The 20,146-nt window shown below is 39.8% G+C and overlaps 1 protein-coding gene across 2 annotated transcripts in view; it reads right to left on the reverse strand.

The window, feature by feature from the left end:
- The window catches only part of DDX46 (DEAD-box helicase 46), a 72,796-nt gene that overhangs the window by 9,905 nt on the left and 42,745 nt on the right, over positions 1 to 20,146 (reverse strand). Inside the window, exons 16-21 of one of the 2 annotated variants that reach the window (XM_081827043.1) lie at positions 10,149 to 10,342; positions 7,733 to 7,870; positions 7,270 to 7,419; positions 2,612 to 2,785; positions 610 to 828; positions 149 to 293 (exon numbers count right to left, since the gene is read on the reverse strand). In XM_081827043.1, coding sequence (XP_081683169.1) covers positions 149 to 293; positions 610 to 828; positions 2,612 to 2,785; positions 7,270 to 7,419; positions 7,733 to 7,870; positions 10,149 to 10,342 — 1,020 coding nt within the window. Of the gene's footprint in view, positions 1 to 148; positions 294 to 609; positions 829 to 2,608; positions 2,786 to 7,269; positions 7,420 to 7,732; positions 7,871 to 10,148; positions 10,343 to 20,146 lie in introns of both variants that reach the window. The other variant, XM_081827042.1, reaches the window with a different exon arrangement.

The following is a 20,146-nucleotide window of genomic DNA, read 5'->3' on the forward strand; positions in this document are numbered from 1 at the left end:
GGGCACATTCTGCATGGAGCACTGGGTGTTATGCACAAACAATGAATCATGGAACACTTCATCTAAAACTAATGATGTAATGTATGGGGATGAACATAAGAATAAAAAAAAAAAAAAAAAAGACTGCAACAGAACCAACAATACATACTTTCAATTGCCAAGTAAATTTTCCGCTCTCCTTCCTTAGGTTCTTTGCCAGGTGGGAAATATGTTCCTCTGATTGTAATTGCAGCTTCGGAATATTCACTGATTCTCTGCAGAGCTTCCTTAGAGGTAACTTTCCACCTAGCAGTCTATGGAAGAAAGGGTGGGGGGAAAAATCACTTCACAACAGGACAAGAACCTGGTATACTGACAAAGAACAGGCTGGTTAAATAATATTATGTTCAATATTAAGAATATAATTAACACCTTCACATAAAATCATTTAGATCCTAATATAACTAGAATATATTCATAAATATAAAATTTCTATTGTTGTCTCCCTCATCTAAATAAAAAGTGAGGTAGCTATTAAAATGTTCATGGGTTTTAAAGAAATTATTTTTGCTCCTAAAGAAGTAAGAGTTTTTACTCCATGATTCAAAAAGGTTTAAAACTGTTACTTGCCTGTGGGAAGTCATTGATCTCTAATTCTTCCTCATATCTCTTAAAAGATTCATTCTGTCCACCATCCTGTCTCTCTTCTTCTTGTTTCTCCAAAGGCACATAATTGAGCTTGGCATTGATCTTTTCAGCAAGTTGCTCTGCAATGGTTTTGGCAGACACGGTGGGAGCCAGAATGGTGCCACCTCTGAGAATTGCATTGGTGGCCTGTTGCATCACATCCTGTAGTTAAGAAGACCTACAGTCAAATCTCAAATGAGGGCAGAGACAGGATCAGGGATCCTACCACAAATTATTCTGCAAAGCCACTAACTAGAAGCATCTTTCTAAAGCAGAGTCCTACTCAGGTGCAATTTAGCAGTACATATTAAGTTTAATATATCTATCTCCCTTACTTTGATGAGAAAAATAAAGAACATTCAACTCTATATTATTAAAAATTCTACTGGATCATAGAGAATTAGGTAACTCTTGATATCAAACATAGTGAAATACTTCTAAAATCATTTATATAACTTTGTGGCTCCTAAGAATTTCCTCTAAATTAGAATCTTTGCCCACTACCACCACTGAGCTCTCCTCCTCTCATAGCCCAAGCCAATGTACAGTAAATTAACTTACCCTGTTACTTTATTTTGTACTTAAACCTTTTTAATTTGAACTTAATTTTACTATGTGCCTAATGTGGACAGAATTCTGTAGTTAATACATAACTCAAACCTCAAGCTTTTCTAACAATGAGACGGCGTGGCTATTTGATTTCACTTGTAAAGAGTTATTAGCAATAATAATCCCAGAGAATATTAGATTAGGCCCTATAATCCCTGTTTTCAGAGGAAGTAAGGCCCAAGTATAGCAGACACTTCATGGTAACTCACTGGCTAAACACCTGATCTTAGCCAAGCAGGAGAGAAGTGATCCTCACTGGCTAAACAAAAACAGAAACCTGAGCCTCTAAGCCTTGATTGTGGCTGCCTCACTGAGTCAGTCCACTAGTGTCTGGCTTGGGTCTTTCCAGCTTGGGTGTTACAGTCCTAAAGCTATCCATCTACTGGGCACAGGGCTCTACAGATCCACAAACTCTCAAAATCCTCAAAACACTGTTAAAATAAACAAACTATTCTTTGGGAATGCTATGAAAGTTTACTCTTAGTTAAAAATTAAGTTGATAATTTCTTAAAAATTAAGTTAATAAAAGAGATCTCAAGAGAAAGATGGCATGTGAAATATTTAACACATTTTACACTGTTTAAGCCCATGTTAGTTTGAGTTATGTAACCAGGTATTATACTTCCAAGGAATTGCTTGTGTGCCTAATAAAAGCAGATCAAAAAAGAAAAAGCCGGGGCCGCCTGGGTGGCTCAGTCGTTAAGCGTCTGCCTTCGGCACAGGTCGTGATCCCAGGGTCCTGGGATCGAGCCCCACATCGGGCTCCCTGCTCAGTGGGGAGTCTCCTTCTCCCTCTCCCTCTGCCCCTCCCCCCACTTGTGCACTCTTTTCTCAAATAAATAAATAAAATCTTAAAAAAAAACCAAAAAGGAGTTATTTCCTTAATATTTTGGTAAGATCAATCAGATTATTACTTTATACAACTATCAACAGCTAAGGGGCGCCTGGGTGGCTCAGTCAGTTAAGCGTCTGCCTTCGGCTCAGGTCATGATCCCAGGGTCCTGGGATCGAGCCCCACATCAGGGCTCCCTGCTCAGCGGGGAGTCTGCTTCTCCCTCTGCCTCTGCCTGCCGCTCTGCCTACTTGTGCTCTGTCAAATAAATAAATAAAATCTTAAAAAAAAACTATCAACAGCTAACATGCTTCAGTTAGGAGTTCCAAAACAGGCATTAAGATTTCAGTCAACCATATAAGAGGAATTATCCAAATGCAGTAATTGAAGAATTCTGTATTCAGATTAATGTTAAATTCCCACTAACTCAATGTCTAGAACAACCTGTTCCTTTGTGCTGACATAAAAAGTAATGACTAAAACTTGGAACAAATTACTTAATACCTGAGACTCAATTCCCAAATTCTTCTGAGCATTGATTCTAAGAGCCAATCTCTTAGCAATTTCTAATTTCTCAGCATTTCCTGCAGTTGGAGCAGGAACACTAGATGTTCCAGGAGCAGCCATATCTTTAACTCTCTTCTTTGAATTAAACATACTTTCAATTTGTTCATCAATCTAAATAAGAAAAAGAAAGATTAATAAAAATTGGATTAAAAATACCAATTTAGATATATCCACAGAAACTAATAAAGACTATTTCTATCAAATGGCTAGAATTAGACACTTATATATGTTAATTCAACCACACAGATCAATAGGAAAATAGACCAGCTATTTGTTGAGGGTGGCACATTTTTAAAAATCAGTTACCTATGGCAGGAAAAAGAAAGAAAAGAAAAAGAGAAAGAGAAAGAAAACAGATACAATGCCACATGAACCAAGTGAGCACACTCCTAAGTGGTCCAGAAAATACATCCCAGTTTAGCAATTGAGGAACATGTGCTGTCAAGACAGAGCACCCAACATGATGCAGCTGAGATATAAGTATGACTTGCGGATAAATTAAACTGCAATGAAAAAGGCTGGAAAAAAGGGCAGTATAACTCAAGGCCAGTAGGCCACTAAAAATAGTCAACAGTTCTCATGGGGAATGGTCCATGTTCCTAAGATGGGAATCCCCAAAACCTTCCCAACTTCTAAAGTGTAAATGGGTTTGCCTTAAAAACTGGGTAACAGGGGCGCCTGGGTGGCTCAGTTGGTTAAGCGACTGCTTTCGGCTCAGGTCATGATCCTGGAGTCCCGGAATCGAGTCCCGCATCGGGCTCCCTGCTCAGCAGGGAGCCTGCTTCTCCCTCTGACCCTCCCCCCTCTCAGGTGCTCTCTCTCTCTCATTCTGTCTCAAATAAATAAATAAAATCTTTAAAAAAAAAAACAAAAAAAAAACTGGGTAACAGAAGGGCACCTGGGTGGCTTAGTTGGTTAAGCGTCTGCCTTCAGCTCAGGTCATGATCCCGGGGTCCTGGAATAGAGCCCCACGACGGGCTCCCTGCTTAGTGGAGAGTCGGGCTTCTCCCTCTCCCTCTGCCCCTCCCCACTCATGTTCTCTCTCTCTCTCCCAAATAAATAAAATCTTTAAAAAAAAATTGGGTAACAGAATCAGAAAAGAAGGCTTTATTGTTTTATTCCTTTGAACCAAAAAAGGAAAAACAGTAAGGCTGTTTTCCCCATCAAAGCAAGAACAAAGGGTGAATACCTCAGCTCTTCCAGGAGCCATATGAGTCCAGCTGCAACTGTGTCATTCTAAGGCTGGAAACATCTACCTCATAGGCTATTTGCATTTCCTTTTAAAGATGCCTTCTGCCCAACAATGACTACTGACAATGCCAACTAAAGAGATACAAACCCCTTTATATACTTAAATTAGGCTAATAAGGCCTTATCTGCTAAAACTCAAATGCAGAGAAGAGCTTGTGTAGGGTTTTAAAAATTAATTAGGTGGGGCACCCAGTGGCTCAGTCAGTTAAAGTGTCTGAATCTTGATTTCAGCTCAGGTCATGATCTCAGGGCTGTGAGATCGAGCCCCGCATAGAGCTCCGCTCAGCGCTGATTCTGTTTAAGATTCTCTCTCTCCCTCTCCTTCTGCCCTCCTCCCCACTCATGCGCACTGTCTCAAATAAATAATCTAAAAAAAAAAAAAAACCAGAGAAAGAACTGATATATTTCATATAATGAGATTCAAAATAATGTTCAAAGTAACAAAAAAACTGAGGTGGTTTTTTGGGGGGCCTGGGTGGCTCAGTTGGTTAAAGCATATGACTTTTTTTTTAAATTATTTTTGAGAGAGAGAGTGAATGAGAGAGAGAGAGATCGAGCACGAGCAGGGGGAAGCGGCAGGAAGAGGGAGAGGGAGAGGCAGGCTCCCCACTGAGCAGGAAGCCTGACATGGGGCTCGATCCCCGGACTCCAGGATCATGACCTAAGCCAAAGGCAGCCGCCCAATTGACTGGGCCACCCAGGCTCCCCTAAAGCATATGACTCTTGATTTCTCCTCAGGTCATGATCTCAGCATTGTAAGATCGAGCCCTCAGTTGGGCTCGGCGCTGGGTGTGTATCCTGCTTAAGATCCTCTCTCTCCCTCTCCCTCTGCCCCTATCCCCCTAAAGAGAAAACAAAACTGAGGTGTTTTCAAAGCAAGGCCATAATTTCTTTAATAGTCTTCCCCTTCAAAAGGTGGAGCCTCTCCTTGAGTGTGGGCTGGACTTAACGACATATTTCTAAGAACAGAATAAAGTAGTAGTGCCAGTGTGTGTCTTTAGACATTAGTCATAAAAGGCCTTAAGGCTTCCTCTTTGCCCACTCCTTCAGCTCACTCACTTTGGGAGAAGCCAACTGCCATGTTATAAGGACACACAGGCAGAGAAAAGAAAAGAGGTATCCTGGGCGCCTGGGTGGCTCAGATGGTTAAGCGTCTGCCTTCGGCTCAGGTCATGATATCAGGGTCCTGGGATCGAGTCCCGCATCGGGCTCTCTGCTCCTTGGGAGCCTGCTTCTCCCTCTGCCTCTCTCTCTCTCTGTCTCTCATGAATAAATAAATAAAATCTTTAAAAAAAAAAAAGAAAAAGAAAAGAGGTATCCTGACAAAAGCACAGTGAGTGAGCCATCTCGAAAGAATATGATCCTGTATCAGTCAAGCCTTCAGAAGGCCATGCCCTGGGACAACAGCTTTACTGCAACCTCAATGAGACCCTAAGACAGAACTACAAGCTAAACTGCTCCTGATTTCCTACCCCAAAGGAAATGTGAGATAATAAATGTTTGTTGTTTTAACCTACAACATTTTGACTGATTTGTTACACCATAACCAATAACTAAAACACTGACTTAATTAAATTTTAAGCCAGTATGGTATATTAGAAAGAAATGGTATAGGGTTAATGAGAGATCTGGGGTCTGGTGCTGTCTGTGCTTAACAGCCAATGTGGCTGTGGGCCAAATACTTTTTCTGGGCTTCAAATTCCTCAAACGACAAGATCAGATTGAATTCCTGATTCTAAAATTATGTCCTAAGCTCAGGTTTAATACAATATAATGTATGTACAATATTATATATATATATATATATATATTTAAAAAAACACCTTCTATAATCAATGACCAAATGTGTTAGAGGATTTCTGAGTTAAAGTGAAACACGCTTCTTAGGGAGGATTTTACACATCCTTTGATACGCTAATACCACTACTAGTAGTATACACTAGGGATACTTTCCAAAATTATTGTATAATGGAAACATGCTCTTCTAAAGCTCAAGCTTCTTTGGGTTCCAAAGGATACTCTGTGAAACCCTGAATTTGCTGAGTCCTCAGTGTCCCTCTCCACTGGGTCACAAATAATGCCATTAGCTAAGACCATGGGCTCTGAAGTAAGAATGGGTACAGGGCCCAGTTCATCCCATTAATTGCTATGTAAATCTGAAAAGATTCTTTCTTTCTAAATCTCAGTCTCTTCAATTATAAAATGGGAATACTCTTGAGTATCTACCTTGTCTGGATAATGTGCAGAAGTAAATGAAATAATCCCTGTAAAACATCTGACACAATGCATGGCACTCAGTAACACTCAAAAGTGCTATTATTGTTTTTGTTTTTCAAGGAAACTCTACTACACCCAATGTGGGTGGAGCTTACATTCACTACCTCAAGATCAAGAGTCGCATGCTCTACCAACTGAGCCACCCAGGGGCCCCGCTGACTATTGTTAATGACGATATTCTGTAGTGATTAAGTTTAACACAATAAAAATACTAGTACTAATATTATTAAAGACATGGGGAGCCAGGTACTCTTCATACCACTACAGGGGATGCAGACTAGTATTCACTTTGCAGGAGGACAATCTGACAATGTTTCAGAACCAAATTAGATAACCCTTTTGGTCTAGCAATTCTGTTTACGCTACTCAACCTCAAAACTTAATCTGATGAATGTGCAAAATTAAATGCACAAGGATAAGCAGTAAAATACAGTTTATGATAATATATTCCAAATATGAATAATTGAAACAACCCACACATTCAAAATTAGGGTTTGATTAATTAAACTGTGGAATATCCATATAATGAAATATTATGTAACCAGTAAGAATAATATAAGAATGAGGAGTGCCTGGGTGGCCCAGTCAGTTCAGCATCCTACTCTTGATTTCGGCTCAGGTCATGATCTCAAGGTCATGGGATTAAGCCCTGGTAGGGCTCTGTGCTCAGCAGGGAGTCTGCAGGAGATTCTCTCCTACCCCTCCCTCCACTCGTGCACGTTCTCTCTCTCTCAAAATAAATAAATCTTTAAAAAATTCATTAAAAAAAGAACGTAAGAATCAATTTACTAAAACGAGAAGATTTCAACCTAAGACTATTGTTGTAAAGGGTTATAAAGCAGTATGGCCTCATTTTTATGAAAATACATATATATGGGTAGGACATTATGAGACTATACAGAGAGACAGAGAGAGGGAGAGGGAGAGAGAGAGAAAGGTTTGGGAAGTGCACACATCAAAAAGGTTTGCAATAACTGGCTACCTCAACAAGCAAATGGTAAGACCTCCAGGACGAAAGCAACAATGCTTCAACTGACACGAATGAGGCTTAGAAAAAGGACACTTACGTCAACTGCAGCATCCTCATCATCTGAATCTTGCAGACCAAGAGCCGCTTTTTGCAACTTCTTCCTCTCATTAGCCAAAGCTTGTTCTGTTTCATCAAACTTGAATCCCTTACCAGAGAACCCACTACTCTTTTTAATTATTTTCCCTTCCTTTCAATGAAAAACAAAAAAGTTAATTTCATACTAAAAAACGTTAGTGTTCAGGAACTTAGGAGTAATTAAGTATTTTTCAAAGCAGTGCATACCAATGTAACAAAAACACTTCATCTAGCACATGAACAACAAAAAAAGAACTCTACATAATACTGGGTTGAAGCAAAAGAAAGGATTTTGTTTTCACTCCTTTTCCCCCCTCTCTAAAGAGATAAAATAATCCTATCAAGGTTTACAAGTATTAAATATTCAAGATTTACAACACAATAATGAGCTGCATAAAAATAATGGGAGTTAAAAAAAAACTCACAGCTTTCTGCTGATCTTTGAAATCACTCCAAAGTTTCTCCAGATCAGGAGGCACTGCAGTTCCTGACAATTCAAGAGCTTTAATTATGTCACCGGCATAGCGAGCTTGATCTTCTGTGATAAAAGTATACGCATAACCCTAATGAATGATGAAAAAGTGGAACTATTAGGCACTAACAATAAGACTCTTACTCACATCACAAGATAAAATCTGACCCACCTAATAAATCCTCTTAAGACTAACTTCATTACTAAAGAATTTAAAAAAACAGAAGAGTCCTACTAAATTCTTTAATGCTTCAAAGTGAAATATCTATGTTTAATATTTAAAAATAAGCAAAACCAGAAAATTTCTAATTTCTTCATGTATAAATAGAAATATATGATTTTAGATAAATGCACAAATGCACTGTCACATATATGGATTTTAATATAGCACATTATCTTTCCCCCTTTTTTTTGCATTCCCTTCCTACACTACCTACTGCACCACTCTACCCCAACTAACTTATATTAACTTTCTAGGATTTAGCTTTCCATATAATTTTTCCCTTACATAATTTTTTAAGACCAGTAAAAGATAAAAAAAACAATTTATGGTGTGTGTGCATATATGTATATGTATGTGTATGTATACATGTATGTACAACTCTAACCTTTCTCTTGCCTGAACCAAAAAGCTCCTGGAGGGACGCCTGGGTGGCTCAGTTGGTTAAGCGTCTGTCTTCAGCTCAAGTCACAATCCCAGGGTCCTGGGATTGAGTCCCGCATCAGGCTCCTTGCTCAGCGGGGAGCCTGCTTCTCCCTCTGCCTGCCGCTCCCCCTGCTTGTGCTCTCGCTCCCTCTGACAAATAAATTAAATCTTAAGGAAAACAAAAAGCTCCTCGAGACATGTGAAACCCTAGGCTTTAGAAAACCCCAGGGAGATGATGTAGCTGACTTCATCTTTTTATATATGTATATGTGTGTACAACACATGTATATATACACACATGTGTATATATACACAACATACACATATACCCAACATGCATACATATATACATACACATATACAAAAATTTTTTATATACAAAAATGAAGTCAACCTAAGGTTTCACATGTCTCCAGGAGCTTTTTGGTTCAAGCAAGAGAAAGGCTAAAGCTGGGAGTAGAGGAACAGTACACCACGATCAGAATGTCATCTCTACAACTACCCTGCCCCTACCAGAGAAATGTGACAAATTTTAAAACATGCCTTAATATAGTATTCCAGGTATATCTAACTACCACAATTGACCCGTGGCCTGCTTTTGTACTGCCCATGAACTCTTTAAGAATGGTAACACTTCTTTTTTAAGGTTTGTGTACACACACACACACAAACCCAAATGACAGAGACTGTATGTGGACCAAAAAGGCTACAATTTTTACTACATGCTCCTTTTATACACTTTCCCAAATCCATAGAATAACTCAGGTTAAAATAATAAAAGCCATCACTACTTATTAGCTATGCAAGCTTGGGCGTGGGCACCTAATTTAACTTCCATGTGCCTTAGCTTTTCTCATCTATTAACTGGAGTAATATTATTTACCTTAAAGGGAAACTGTGAGGATAAAGTAAGACTATGTATGTGAAAAGCACTGAAAACAGCGTCTGGAACTCAGTAAGTACTACATAAATATATCCTATTATTATTAATATTGCTTCACAATATAGAAATGTCCAGGGTTGGAATATCAAATATATCATCATCAATGCTTCCAACAACAGAATATTCTGCTACCTTCAAAAAGAATGACTTAGACTACATACTTACCAGACTACAGGTGAGTTTAAAAAGCAAGTAATATACATAGCATATGGAGTGGGACAGGGAAGTAATGAGAAAAAAGGGTGATAGTTTTGGGGAAGTATATTTATGATCCTACATTTTAAAAACAGTAATGAAAGGGGTGCCTGGGTGGCTCAGCTGGTTAAGCATCTGCCTCCGGCTCTAGGACAGAGGATCCCGGCTCAGCAGGGAGTCTGCTTCTCCCTCTCCCTCTGACCCTGCTCCCTGCTTGTGCTCTCTCTCTCAAATGAATAAAATAAATAAATTTTTAAAAATCTAAAAAAACAGTAATGAAAGATCCCAAACTATATGCATGTATGTATATACACACACAGAAATTTTAAGGTAGGGTAAAATAAAAAACCCTAAAAGAGGATATAAACAATTAACACTATCTGCCTAAATACAATGGCTAGTTATCTGATAATTTTAATACTACTACATATAGAAATGAATATCAACTAGTCCCCATACTCTGAGGATTGATCATTTTCAAAATGTCCCCGTAACTCCTATTATCTACTCCTTAAAATCCTTAAAAAAAAAAAACAACCTATATTTTAAATATAATGGAAATCAACTTTAAAAAATTCTTTTTACTTTATTGCCTGCTCTTCCAGTCCGTCCTGCTCTGTGCACATAATCCTCATAATGGTTGGGGCAGCTGTAATTCACTACAAGAATCAGATGTTTTACATCTAGACCTCGGGCAGCAACAGAAGTAGCTACGAGAAGTTTGCAGGTCCCATTCTTAAAGTCATTTATGATGCTATCTCTGTCATATTGATCAATACCTGCAAGTAAATTAAAAAAAAAGTTATAAAACCACAAAATGCAATTAAATTTTTCATTTCCTCCAGCACAGAAATAAGTGCAGAGTTAAGAATAAATCCAACGTACACTGACCACACGTCCACCAACAATGGTATAAAAAATAAAACACTAAGGAAATTTAATGGCAAGACCAAAGGCTACTGCTATCAACTCATTTATGAATCTTCCAAATCTGCCCTTGTTTGGCACCCTTTCTTGCAGAAGCCCCACATCAGATTCATTGACCTATACCTGTTTAGGAAATAAAAGAAGAAAAAGCAGGTACATTCAGCCTACATTAACAGGATTCAGATCTTTCTCCTTCTCCTATGAGTTAATTAGAGCCTTGATCATTTTTTTCCCAAGCAGCAGAAGCATCAATCACATGGGACACTGTTAGAAATGCAAAATCTCAGGTCCTACCCATAACTACTGAATCAGATTCTATATTTTAACAAGATCCTTAGGTGATTACACATTCCTATTAAAGTTTGAAATACAATGGTTAAAAAGTATACACCCAATTGGGTATCTCTTAAATGTTACCCAAAGAGCCTCGAGATGACTGATAAAGGAGAATATAAAAGAACATTTTAGCAAATGTTCTAGTACAAGATACTCAGACCACAAACTGATTTTATGATGGAAAATTTCTAGTAATTACAAAATGGAATGGGGTAAATTCTCAAACCGTGAAATTCAATTCTGCAGCAGGACATATTCTAAGGCTTCACATATGATCTGAGTTTAAAATACAAAGAATACTTAGTATCTAAGTATGTATCAATGTTAATTAATATTATTACCTAAAATTTAAATGTACTATTCAAAGACTGAATAAAAGAAAGTATTTGGGGGGCGCCTGCGTGGCTCAGTCGTTAAGCGTCTGCCTTCGGCTCAGGTCATGATCTCAGGGTCCTGGGATTGAGCCCCACATCGGGCTCCCTGCTCAGCGGGAAGCCTGCTTCTCCCTCTCCCTCACTTGTATTCCCTCTCTCGCTGTGTCTCTGTCAAATAAATAAATAAAATCTTTAAAAAAAAAAAAAAAAGAAAGTATTTGGATCTAATGTGAAAACAAGTGGAATCTAACATTGAACCCAAAAGTCTTGTAAAAAAATTAATGGAATCAGTATCAATATAAATTTAAAATTAAAAGATACCAAAGCTTTTACTTTAGACTGACGTATCCTGACTACCTAACTCAATGGCACACACCTTATTCCATGAGCTAAGTGAAGTATATGGAATACCTGCCCAGCAGCAATTAACCCTCTTCCTTTTAAACATACCTCAAGTTTGTTCAAATATCCACCCAACACATAGTCATGTATATCAAACCAGAGATGAGCCTCATTCTCAGTTTTAGGAGGTGAATGAACCCCTCTCAAATGTTCTGTGCTAAGGCTGCCTTTATAGTCTTAAAATCAATAAGGATTAAGGGGCGCCTGGGTGGCTCAGATGGTTAGGCATCTGCCTTCAGCTCAGGTCACGATCTCGGGGTCCTGGGATCGAGTCCCGCATCGGGCTCCTTGCTCAGCGGGGAGCCTGCTTTTCCCTCTGCCTGTCGCTCCCCCTGCTGTACTGTCCCTCTCTTTCTGGCAAATAAATAAATAAAATATTTTTTAAGATAAATAAATAAATAATAAGGATTAAATCCAGAGAGGTTGGGGCACCTGGGTGACTCAGTTGTTAAGCGTCTGCCTTCGGCTCAGATCATGGTCCCAGAATCCTAGGATCAAGCCCTGCATCGGGCTCCCTGCTCAGCGGGAAGCCTGCTTCTCCCTCTCCCACTCCCCCTGCTTGTGTTCCCTCTCTTCCTGTGTCTCTCTCTGCCAAATAAATAAAATCTTAGAAAAAAAAAAAGTCCAGAGAGGTTTACTTTACGTAAGTCATCTCTATCAATATTTAATGTATTGGAAACTAGAACTGGAGCACCTGGGTGGCTCAGTCAGTTAAGCGTCTGGCTTCAGCTCAGTTCATGATCTCAGGGTCCTGGGATCGAGCCCTGTGTCAGGCTCCACTCTCAGTGGGGAGTCTGCCTATCCCTCTCCCTCTGCCCCCCCTACCACTCATGCTGTCTCTCTTAAATAAATAAAATCTTAAAAAAAAGAAACCAGAACAGGGCACCTGGGTGGCTCAGTTGGTTAAGCAACTGCCTTCAGCTCAGGTCATGATCCTGGAGTCCCGGGATCGAGTCCTGAATCGGGCTCCCTGCTCAGCGGGGAGTCTGCTTCTCCCTCTGACCCTCCCCCTTCTCATGCTCTATCTCATTCTCTCTCTCTCAAATAAATAAATAAAATCTTTAAAAAAAAAAAAGAAATCAGAACAGAGAAAAAATTTAAAGTACTTATTAACTTACTTAAAAATAAAAATAAAGCAATTACATATTACAATTGAAAATTTTTTGTGAAAAATAACCCTTCCAAAATAGTAAAATAATTTATTAAGATGCTTCACAACTTTGTAAATCTCTTTAGTGTCTGGCTTAGTAGAGGAGAGTTGGCATGTCATATCTTTTGCATCCAATCTGGTGCAATATAACATGCCACAAAACCTTTAGAAAACTCCTCTATATACACTCCTAAAAGAATGAAAGTGGAAAAGGCAAAGATCGTGGTGAGGTTATTACACAAATACTTGTGATCTCATGAACCCCTGAAATTCTCAGAGACCCTCAGGGGTCCCAGTACAATACTTTAAGAACCATTAGTCATTCGCCTGGCTTACAAATGATTTAGGCATAAGCATGTGATGCAGTTCTGATGAAAGAGATAAGAGAAGTACAGAAAAAGGGATTATGGGGGAAAATGTCCTTACAGAAAAAACACATTTCTGGGGTGCTTGGGTGGCTCAGTGGGTTAGGCGTCTGCCTTCGGCTCAAGTCATGATCTCGGGGTCCTGAGATCGAGTCCTGCACTGGGCTCCCTGCACAGCAGGGAGTCTGCTTGTCCCTCTACCTCTCCCCCCACTGGTGCTTGCTCTCCCTCTCTCCCAAATCAATAAATAACATCTGAAAAAAAAAAGAAAAAGAAAAAACACACATTTGCCCCAGTGAAGGAAAGGCTATTTATTGGACCAACCCTCCTGCAGAAAACAACTATGAATTCTAACCAAAATGTTAAAAAAAAAAAACTACTTGAAGGCACAAGACAGTGACTAAAAGCAAGCAAAAACTGGAATTTCTGACATATGGAATAATATAATGGCACTCCCTGAGTTCAAAGGATTTTATTTATTTACTTTAAAGATCTTGCTTGGGGAAAGGCCCCGGGATGCCAAGGAGGGAAGTCAAACTTAAACAGAAAGGCTTACTGACAAGAAGAAAAAGAAGAAAGAGTTCAAGACAAACTCAGGATCAGAAAAATAGGAGATAAATCCAAGAAAGAACAACAGAGTAGGCATGCTCCAATATGTGGCCGCTAAACTATGCATGCATGGGACAATCCAAGCAGCCTAGCTATAGCTAAAAGAAATGAACAGAGATTTCAGATGTTGCCCATTAAAAAAAGACGAGTTTCAAATAAGGGTTCAATCAAGTTATCGCCTTATTAAAACAAAACACAACACTCTTAAAGAAAATATAAGAGAATTCAGACCGAATAATGTATCATTCATAAAGCCCAGTACACAAACCAAAACTACTGGACAAAAAAAATTTAAAATATATAAAACAAAATCAAAAGAAAAGACAATCAATAGAAACTGACTTCAGATGACCAAGATGTTATGATTAATAGTCAAAGATTTTAAAGCAACTGTCTTAACTATGGTCAAGGAAAAATTTTCAAATGTGCATAATGGATGGCCAGGAAATCTAATTAGAGAAATAAGAAAATATAAGAGAGCCAGGTGTAAATTCCAGAACTAAAAAAATGCATTATCTGAATATAAAAATTCACTGGATGGACTTAACAGCTGGTAAGAGATGGCAAAAAGGAAACCGTGAACTTCTTGAAGATAGAGTTAAGAAATGACCCAATCCTGGGGCGCCTGGGTGGCTCAGTCGTTAAGCCTCTGCCTTCAGCTCAAGTCATGATCCCAGGGTCCTGGGATCAAGCCCCGCATCACTCCCTGCTCAGCGGGGAGCCTGATTCTCCCTCTCCCACTCCCCCTGATTGTGTTCCCTCTCTCGCTGTGGCTCTCTCTGTCAAATAAATAAATAAAATCTATTAAAAAAAAAAATGACCCAATCTTAATTAAGGAGGGGAGAAGAAGGTTGAAAACCCAAAGTGAACAAGGATCAAAGATATGTGAGACAGTATTAAAGGACTGAACATACACATAATTGAAGTCCCAAAAAGAGAAGAAAAATAGCACAGGAAAAAAACCCTGAAAAAATAATAGTCAAGATTTCCCCAAATGTATCACAAACTATATCCCAAGGAAATAAATTTACAGATTCTATAAGCTCAGTGAACCACGAGTAGACTAAATACAGTAAGTACATACACTTACCATATGACCCAGCAATCCCATTCCTGGTTATCTACCCTACAACAACAAAAACTGTTCACACAAAAATCTGCAGCTGAACATTCAATAGCAGCTCTATTCATATTTGAATATGAATAGTGGCTGTCGGCTGGGTGACCAATTCTTGACTTTGACTCAGGTCATGATTCTGGGGTCCTGGGATTGAGCCCCGTATCCAGTTCCACACTCAGCAAGGAGTCTGCTCCAGGATTCTCTCTCTCCATCTTCTGCTGCCCCTCCCCTGCCCATGTTCGCTCTCTCTCTCTCTCTCCCAAATAAATAAGTAAATCTTTAAAAATATAAATAAATAAAGTTAAAAAAAAAAAAACTGGGAACACCCCAATTTCTTCAGCAAATGAAGAGATACACAAACTGGTACATCCACAATAAACAATGCTGGGTGATAAAAGAAATGAACAAATTCAGTGGGTCTCAAAGTCATTATGCTGAGTGAAAAAGCCAAGTGCATAATGTATGTCCTATATTTACATATATTCTTATAAGAACACATCAGTGGTTGCCAGGCGTTATAAACAGGATTTTTTAAATTACTTTTTAGTTACTTTTAAAGGTACAGGACAAGGGAACTTTGGGGGGTGATGGAACCATTCCATATTCTGATTATGATGTATCCTGTGGGATGACTAAAGTGGCAATAAAACCGAGAAACAGCCCAGGTGTCAACAGAAATGAACTAAGCAAACTGGGGTAGATTTATATAAAAGAGCATTAACAACAAAAGCAAGAACTCAGAAACACATGCTGACTGAAAAATAACATGACACAAAAAGGTTCAGAAAATATGATTCCATTTATCTCAAATTCTAAATACAACAAATATATGTTGGGAAAAAATACACAAAATGGTTGCCTCTGGGGGTGAGAACAGGAATTAATAGAGGAAAAGTTCTAAGGTATATCTGAATAGAGGTTTGGATTTCACAACTTATATACATTTTTCAAAACTCATCAAATGGCACGCTTAAGATATGTACATTTCACTACAGTTTACTGATAATTTATTAAAGAAAAAATGTGGGGGGCACCTGGCTGGCGCAGTTGGGAGAGTATGATTCTTGATCTCAGGGTCATGAATTTGAGCCCCACACTGGGGGTAGAGTTTACTTAAAAAATAAAAAAATAAAATGAACTTGTGTTAACCATCTACATATTGAAGTGAAATGCACTGATGCTAAAACTTAAACTTACTTACAAACTTATCAAAAAACTAAGAAACAGGGGCGCCTGGGTGGCTTAGTTGGTTAAATGTCTGCCTTCAGCTCAGGTCATGATCCCAGGGTCCTGGGATCCACCCCACATCTGCACTGGGCTTCCTGCTCAGTGGGGAGCCTGCTTTTCCCTCTCCCTCTGCCTGCAGCTCCGCCTGCTTCTGCCCTCTCTCTCGGTCAAATAAATAAAATCTTAAAAAAAAAAACAAAAAAAACCTAAGAAACATGATGAGTAGGTAGAACAGATGGCTAAAGCTATGAAAGAGGAATACAAAAAAATGTTGGTTGTAGAATCTAATATTGGAATTCAAGGGTGTTCCTTATATAATTTTGTCAGATTTTGTGTTTAAAAATTTTGGTTATAAAAATAAGGGGAAAAAAGACAGACATATGGAAAAGTCTTCTTCCTCTGCAAGTTGCTTGGATACAAAAGTGATGATTAAAACTGCAGAAGCCTTTTGGAGTCATGAAAAAAGTTGGCTTAATAACTAAGTTAACACACTCAGAATGGCAGTACAGAAACTACAGTGACAGTGAGCCACTGAAGGAAACAATATGGAGTCTACTTCGCCATCAGATTTCATGTTTTGTAAAATAATAAAAATTTCTCATGCTTTAAGGCAGCTGAGCTAGTTTTGTTTTGTTTTGTTTTTTTCTTGAGAGAGAGAGTGAGCACAAGCGGGGGGGAGGGGCAGAGGGAGAGAATCTTAAACAGGCTCCACACCCAGCAGACGGCCCTTGCGGGACTCGACCTCACAATCCTGAGATCATGACCTGAGCTGAAATCAAGAGTCGGACACATAGCCAACTGAGCTACCCAGGCGCTCCCTGAGTTTTTTCTGTTATTTGCAGAAAAAATAAAAAACTAACTGGTATTAATACTACAAGTACAAGGCCTCAATGAAGCACTCTACCCTATAAAAAAATGCCTCTGTTCTCATATATCATAATTACCCAGAAGTAGAAACCAGTGTGTTGCTCTAACTTCATCATTATTTACTCTATTAGATGCATTATGGGTTTCATTATTTTTTAAGATTATTTTTTTAAAGATTTTATTTATTTGACAAAGAGAGACAGCAAGAGAGGGAACAAAAGCAGGGGGAGTAGGAGAGAGAAGCAGGCTTCCCACCCAGCAGAGAGACCAATGCAGGGCTCAATCCCAGGACCCTGGGATCATGATCTGAGCTGAAGGCAGACACTTAACAACTGAGCCACCCAGGTGCCCCCGATTTGAGACAGTGAGAGAGCGAACGAGCGGGGGGAGAGAGGCAGAGGAAGAGACAGAAGCAGACTCTACGCAAAGCAGGAAGCTCCCCTACCTCCGGCCTTCACTCCTCCCCTACTAGATCTGAAATCTTGAAGAACTACAGGTACCTCTACAGAACACAAAGCATGCAGACCATCTCTGAGCTTCCTTCTCACTATGCATCACACTACGTATTAGGTATAAAATGCACATTAATTTCATGTGGAGATTAGGAATTTTGTGGTTATACCCTTTAATTCTTAAAAAACCCTAAATACGCCTGGGTGGCTCAGTCGTTAAGCATCTGTCATCAGAGAGAATGAAATCCATCTGCAACAATGTGGACGAAACTAGAGGGTATTACACTAAGCGAAACAAAAGCGAAATAAGTCAGTCAGAGAAAGACAAATACCATATGATCTTACTCATATGTGGAATTTAAGAAACAAAACAGAGGACCACAGGCGAAGGGAGGGAAAAATAAAACAAGACGAAATCAGAGGGGGAGGACAAACTATAAGAGATTTTTAATTATAAGAAACAAACTGAGGGTTACTAGAGGGGAGGGGAGTGGAGGGGATGGGGTACCTGGGTGATAGACATTAAGGAGGGCATGTGATGTAATGAGCACTGGGCATTATATAAGACTGATGAGTCACTGACTTTTTCCTCTAAAACTATTAATACATAATACGTTAATTGAATTGAAATTTTTTTAAAAATCGCAGAAGACATCCACATGGTCGATAAACAACTGAAAAGATGCTCAACATCACTTATCAGGGAAATGAAAATCAAAACTACAGTGAGGGGCCCCTGGGTGGCTCAGTCATTAAGTTTCTGCCTTCGGCTCAGGTCATGATCCTAGGGTCTTGGGATCGAGCCCCGCATCGGGCTCCCTGATCAGCGGGAAGCCTGCTTCTCCCTCTCCCACTCCCCCTGCTTGTGTTCCTTCTCTCACTGTGTCTCTCTGTGTCAAATAAATAATAAATAAAATCTTAAAAATAAAAAACAAACAAGCAAAAACTACAATGAGATATCACTTCACACCTGTCAGAAAGGCTAAAATCAACAACACAAGAAACAAGTGTTGGTAAGGATGTGGAGAAAAAGGAACCCTCAAGCACTGTTGCGGACAGCATGGAGATTCCCCAAAAACTTAAAAACAGAACTACCCTAGAAGGCTAACAAGATGGCGGAGGAGTAGACCTAAATTTCATCTGGTCCCAGGAATTCAGCTAGTTATCAAACCATTCTGAACACCTATGAACTCAACAGGAGATCAAAGAAAAGAAGAGCAGCAACTCTATGAACAGTAAAGCAACCACTTTCTGGAAGGTAGGATATGCGGAGGGAGCCTCCGTCAGCCGGCTACCAGCAAGTAATAGAGCAGCAGTGCACAAAATAGGAACTTTTAGAAGTCGGCTCCAGTGAGGGACGTCGCTCCAGTGGCTAAGCAGGGGGGTGGAACCCTCGCTGGGACAGTGTGGTCTCAGGAAGCTCAGGGTCTCAGGAAGACAGGATGCCTGAGTGTGGCAGAGCTCCCAGGTATCAGAGGGGGCAAAGCCAGCTGCAAACAGTGAGCCCACGAGTGGGCTCTCAGCTTGGGGTTGCCACGACCGTGATCCCCAGCACAGTCGGGCCACTGCTCTTTGAGCCGGGGCCCAACAAGCAACAGAACTGGGGAGATTCCCCTTCCTCCCACAGAGACAAGCGGCACGGGAGCATGCCGTAGGAATCTGCTGGGTTTGGAGACTCCAACTGGGGCCATGTGATGCTCGGTCACAGGCCAGGAGAGCACAGAGTGCAGCCAAAGACCAGGGAGACAGGAATGACTGCTTTACTCTAAGGTCACACCAAGGAGTGGGGCCCCAAGAGAGACAGAAAGCGAGGGAACATAAGCAGGGGGAATGTGAGAGGGAGAAGCAGGCTTCCCCCTGAGCAGAGAGCCTGATGCAGGGCTCGATCCCAGCACCCAGGGATCACGACCTAAGCCGAAGGCAGACGTTTAACTGAGCCACCTAGGCACCCCTTCGCATCTTCGAAAGCTGTATAGACAGCCTTCAGAGGAAACCCGAGCTGAGAACCTAGCCTGGCCCCTGGCAAGGGCAGTTCAATTCTGCCTGGGGCAAAAACACTTGAGAATCACTGTAACAGGTCCCTCCCCCAGAAGATCAGCAAGAACATCCAGCAAAGACCAAGTTTACTGATCAATGAGAACTGCAAAACTCCAGCGCTAGCGGTATATAGCACATAGAATTCATGGCTTTTCCCCCCATGATTCTTTAGTCTTTCAAAGTTAAGTTTTTAAATTTTCTTCATTTTTTTCTTTTTCTATTTCTTTTTTTTTAAATTTTTCTCCTTTCCTTTTTCAACGAACTTATCAATTCCTTTTTTAAATCTTTTCTAATTTTCATTTTTATAGTCATACTCCATCCCTTCACTGTATTTACCCTTATTTTTGGATATATGTATGTTTTTCTTTCTTTAAAATTTTGGGAGGCAGTTCCTTCTAAGAGACCAAAATACACCCAAAATCTAGTGTGTGGCTCTGTTCTATTCACCAGCCTGATCATTTTTTTTTCCCTCTTCCCCCCAGTTTTGGGTCTCTTCTGATTTGTTTGGTGTATGTTTTTCTGGGGTCGTTTTTACCCTTTTAGCATTTCATTCTCTCATTCATCTATTCTTCTCTGGACAAAATGACAAAATGGAAAAACTCACCTCAAAAAAAAAGAACAAGGGGCAGTATCGACTGCCAGGGACCTAATCAACATGGACATTACTAAGATGTTGGAACTAGAGTTCAGAATGACAATTATAAAGATACTAGCTGG

The sequence above is a fragment of the Leptonychotes weddellii genome, chromosome 7 (assembly GCF_054177405.1).
Source record: "Leptonychotes weddellii isolate Sample4059 chromosome 7, ASM5417740v2, whole genome shotgun sequence".
Lineage (NCBI taxonomy): Eukaryota > Metazoa > Chordata > Mammalia > Carnivora > Phocidae > Leptonychotes > Leptonychotes weddellii.